General features: G+C 41.7%; 1 protein-coding gene across 2 annotated transcripts in view; it reads right to left on the bottom strand.

The window, feature by feature from the left end:
- The window catches only part of LOC123518182 (mucin-5AC-like), a 2,331-nt gene extending 567 nt beyond the window's left edge, over window positions 1-1,764 (bottom strand). Inside the window, exons 1-2 of one of the 2 annotated variants that reach the window (XM_045278871.1) lie at window positions 1,719-1,764; window positions 1-1,372 (exon numbers count right to left, since the gene is read on the bottom strand). The exon at window positions 1-1,372 is cut by the window's left edge and continues 567 nt beyond it. In XM_045278871.1, the coding sequence (XP_045134806.1) occupies window positions 1-1,140 (1,140 nt within the window). In that variant the 5' untranslated portion in view covers window positions 1,141-1,372; window positions 1,719-1,764. Of the gene's footprint in view, window positions 1,418-1,718 lie in introns of those variants that run through there. The other variant, XM_045278870.1, reaches the window with a different exon arrangement.
- Between the last annotated feature and the right edge of the window lie 2,013 nt (window positions 1,765-3,777).

The raw sequence follows: 3,777 nt of genomic DNA, 5'->3' as shown, positions 1-3,777 counted from the left end.
TGCTGCTGTTGTCGGTGCTGCTGTTGTTGGTCCTGCAGTGGTCGGTACAGCTGTTGTCGGTGCAGCTGTTGTCGGTGCTGCTGTTGTCGGTGCTGCTGTTGTTGGTCCTGCAGTGGTCGGTGCAGCTGTTGTCGGTGCTGCTGTTGTCGGTGCTGCTGTTGTTGGTCCTGCAGTGGTCGGTGCAGCTGTTGTCGGTGCTGCTGTTGTCGGTGCTGTTGTTGTCGGTGGTACTAAGGAAAAAGATGTAGAAAAGAGGGGCGTAGTTACAGTGGGGGGGAGAGTGGGCAGTCCTGATGCACCCATATTTTTCAGTTGCGTTCTGATTTGCTCAGCTTGATCTTGCAGTTTATTGGACAGAGGCGGGATCGATTTTGCGGCTTCCACCAAACTATTACGACCATTTTGTAATGCAATGCGGTCATCAAAACTAATAGTTCCGATGTTTGTGACACTGTTTTCGAGATTATTTGCAATTGAGGCTATTTGAGACACATTGTCATTCATAACTGCTGTTTTTAATTGAGAAATAAGATCTATAATAGCCGTGACGCTTGCGGAAACTGCTCTCTTTTTTCTTCGCTTCCTTCCGCCGCCTCCTATGAGGGTTTGAAGAGTGCTTATTAGTGTTGTAATGGTATTTAGAGAATCTGATAATGAATTGATATTGTTAATGAGTTCTTGCAACTGATTAACGAGAGCGGGTGATATTGCAGTTGTTGATGTTGTTGTTGTTGGTCCTGTTGTTGTTGTTGTTGTTGGTCCTGTTGTTGTTGTTGTTGTTGGTCCTGTTGTTGTTGTTGTTGTTGGTCCTGTTGTTGTTGTTGTTGTCGGTGCTGCAGTTGTCGGTGCTGTTGTTGTCGGTGGTACTAAGGAAAAAGATGTAGATAAGAGGGGCGCAGTTACAGTGGGGGGGAGAGTGGGCAGTCCTGATGCACCCATATTTTTCAGTTGTGTTCTGATTTGCTCAGCTTCAGCTTGCAGTTTATTGGACAGAGGCGGGATCAAATATACGGCTTCCACCAAACTATTACGACCATTTTGTAATGCAATGCGGTCATCATAACTAATAGTTCCGATGTTTGTGACACTGTTTTCGAGATTATTTGCAAATGAGGCTATTTGAGACACATTGTCATTCATAACTGCTGTTTTTAATTGAGAAATAAGATCTATAATAGCCGTGACGCTTGCGGAAACTGCTCTCTTTTTTCTTCGCTTCCTTCCGCCGCCTACTATGAGAGTTTGAAGAGTGCTTATTAGTGTTGTAATGGTATTTAGAGAATTTGATAATGAATTGATATTGTTAATGAGTTCTTGCAACTGATTAACGAGAGCGGGTGATATTGCAGTTGTTGATGTTGTTGTTGTTGGTGTTGTTGTTGTTGTTGTTGTTGTTGTTGTTGTTGTTGTTGGTCCTGTTGTTGTTGTTGTTGTTGGTCCTGTTGTTGTTGTTGTTGTTGTTGTTGGTCCTGTTGTTGTTGTTGTTGTTGGTCCTGTTGTTGTTGTTGTTGTTGTTGTTGTTGGATCCTGTTGTTGTTGTTGTTGTTGGTCCTGTTGTTGTTGTTGTTGTTGGTCCTGTTGTTGTCGATCCTGTTGTTGCTGTTGTTGTTGTCGATCCTGTTGTTGTTGTTGTTGGTCCTGTTGTTGTCGATCCTGTTGTTGTTGTTGTTGTTGTCGATCCTGTTGTTGTTGTTGTTGTTGGTCCTGTTGTTGTCGATCCTGTTGTTGTTGTTGTTGTTGGTCCTGTTGTTGTTGTTGTTGTTGGTCCTGTTGTTGTCGATCCTGTTGTTGTTGTTGTTGGTCCTGTTGTTGTCGATCCTGTTGTTGTTGTTGTTGGTCCTGTTGTTGTCGATCCTGTTGTTGTTGTTGTCGATCCTGTTGTTGTTGTTGTTGTTGGTCCTGTTGTTGTCGATCCTGTTGTTGTTGTTGTTGTTGGTCCTGTTGTTGTTGTTGTTGTTGTTGTTGGTCCTGTTGTTGTCGATCCTGTTGTTGTTGTTGTTGGTCCTGTTGTTGTTGTTGTTGTTGGTCCTGTTGTTGTCGATCCTGTTGTTGTTGTTGTTGTTGGTCCTGTTGTTGTCGATCCTGTTGTTGTTGTTGTTGTTGTTGTTGTTGGTCCTGTTGTTGTCGATCCTGTTGTTGTTGTTGGTCCTGTTGTTGTCGATCCTGTTGTTGTTGTTGTTGTTGGTCCTGTTGTTGTTGTTGTTGTTGTTGTTGTTGGTCCTGTTGTTGTCGATCCTGTTGTTGTCGTAGGTCCTGTTGTTGTCGTGAGTCTTGGTGTTGTCATTGGAGGTTTTATTGGCGGCTTCACATCTGCAAAAAGCGCAATATGGTAACCACATTGGTCATAAGGGACATAAGTAGTACGTACTGTAATATGCATATGGCAGTACAAAGGTCTGTCTTACTCACGAAAGCTGACTGATACATAGAACTGCACATATAACTTGTAAACCAATCCTGATTCCTTCGATAGGGCATTCAAAGGGCAGTTTAGGTTAGAGGCGAATTGAGTCTATATTTACTCTCTGTATCACATACAGCGACAAAACTACTACAAATATGATTCCGTTATTCATAAACATCTCCAATTATATAAGGAAAGAGGGATCTAGGAGTTAAGGAGTCAGCAGGAAGTTACTGGCCCTCGAGTCATGCTACTCATACTACGACCTATTGCACGTAATGGTGGATGAGATAGTACAGCACATAATGATGGCAGACGTAATTCACCAAGAGAGAGAGAGAGAGAGAGAGAGAGAGAGAGAGAGAGAGAGAGAGAGAGAGAGAGAGAGAGAGAGAGAGAGAGAGAGAGAGAGAGAGAGAGAGAGAGAGAGAGAGAGAGAGAGAGAGAGAGAGAGAGAGAGAGATTGCTAGGTGAGTGGATTGGTAGATTTTTTCTGCTCCGCCTTTCATGACTCACCAATAACACAGCAGAAGCATGCCTTATGTTCACACTTTCCAGCAACAATGCCGATACACATTTTTCTATTGGGCACACAGCGTCCGCGTCCATACAAACACGTTTTGGGGCATTTGACACAACACTGACACTTTCTAGAGCGGCAACCTTTCTTGATTTTCTTTTCTGTTTTTTTGCACTTCTTCTTGCACTTGCCTTTTTTGTTTTTACACTTTTTAGTGGCACTAGTCTTGCATTCTGTAAATGAATGATAAGAATGAAACATAGGTAATATTTATGACCATAATAAGTAAGAAATTTCCAATTACAATATGTAAATCTTCCCTACTATTGCAAATTCTTAAAGTCAGTTAGCCGTTGTCCGAGAACGCCATCCATTGCAGTGCAATACTCTTCTGTATACACACTACACAGTCTGATCGCTCATACTTTATCACATATTGTGAAAAAGCAAGAACGTATTAAATTATCTACTACTATTGAACGTAATGTCATTTTAGCTTTTGCATATTGTTTAGTATCCAATAAAATATATGGTAAATATTATAAAAGATGACCGCGCGGCTGTATTTCCTATTATTTTCGACTCCCACCTCTTCCAATTCTGAGGACCTGGTGGAAAGCGTAATTTTCGGGTGAGGAAAGCTAAAATATGGCAATAGTTCACATTTCACCACCAAAGATAAATAAGGAGCAACTGCTGTTGTTGATACGATAGCCACCATTCTTTATACTACAGGAAAAAAGAAAATTCAGCAATCTCTAATGAAAATTTCCAGTAATCTGTAGTGTAAGTACTGTATACCTACCTCTGGATATTGATCTAACCTAGCATTACCTAACGTAACGTAGCCTAA

This window comes from Portunus trituberculatus, chromosome 43 (genome assembly GCF_017591435.1).
Source record: "Portunus trituberculatus isolate SZX2019 chromosome 43, ASM1759143v1, whole genome shotgun sequence".
Classification (NCBI taxonomy): domain Eukaryota; kingdom Metazoa; phylum Arthropoda; class Malacostraca; order Decapoda; family Portunidae; genus Portunus; species Portunus trituberculatus.
Note: the sequence above shows the minus strand (reverse complement) of the source record. Positions and strands in the feature narration are given on the sequence as shown.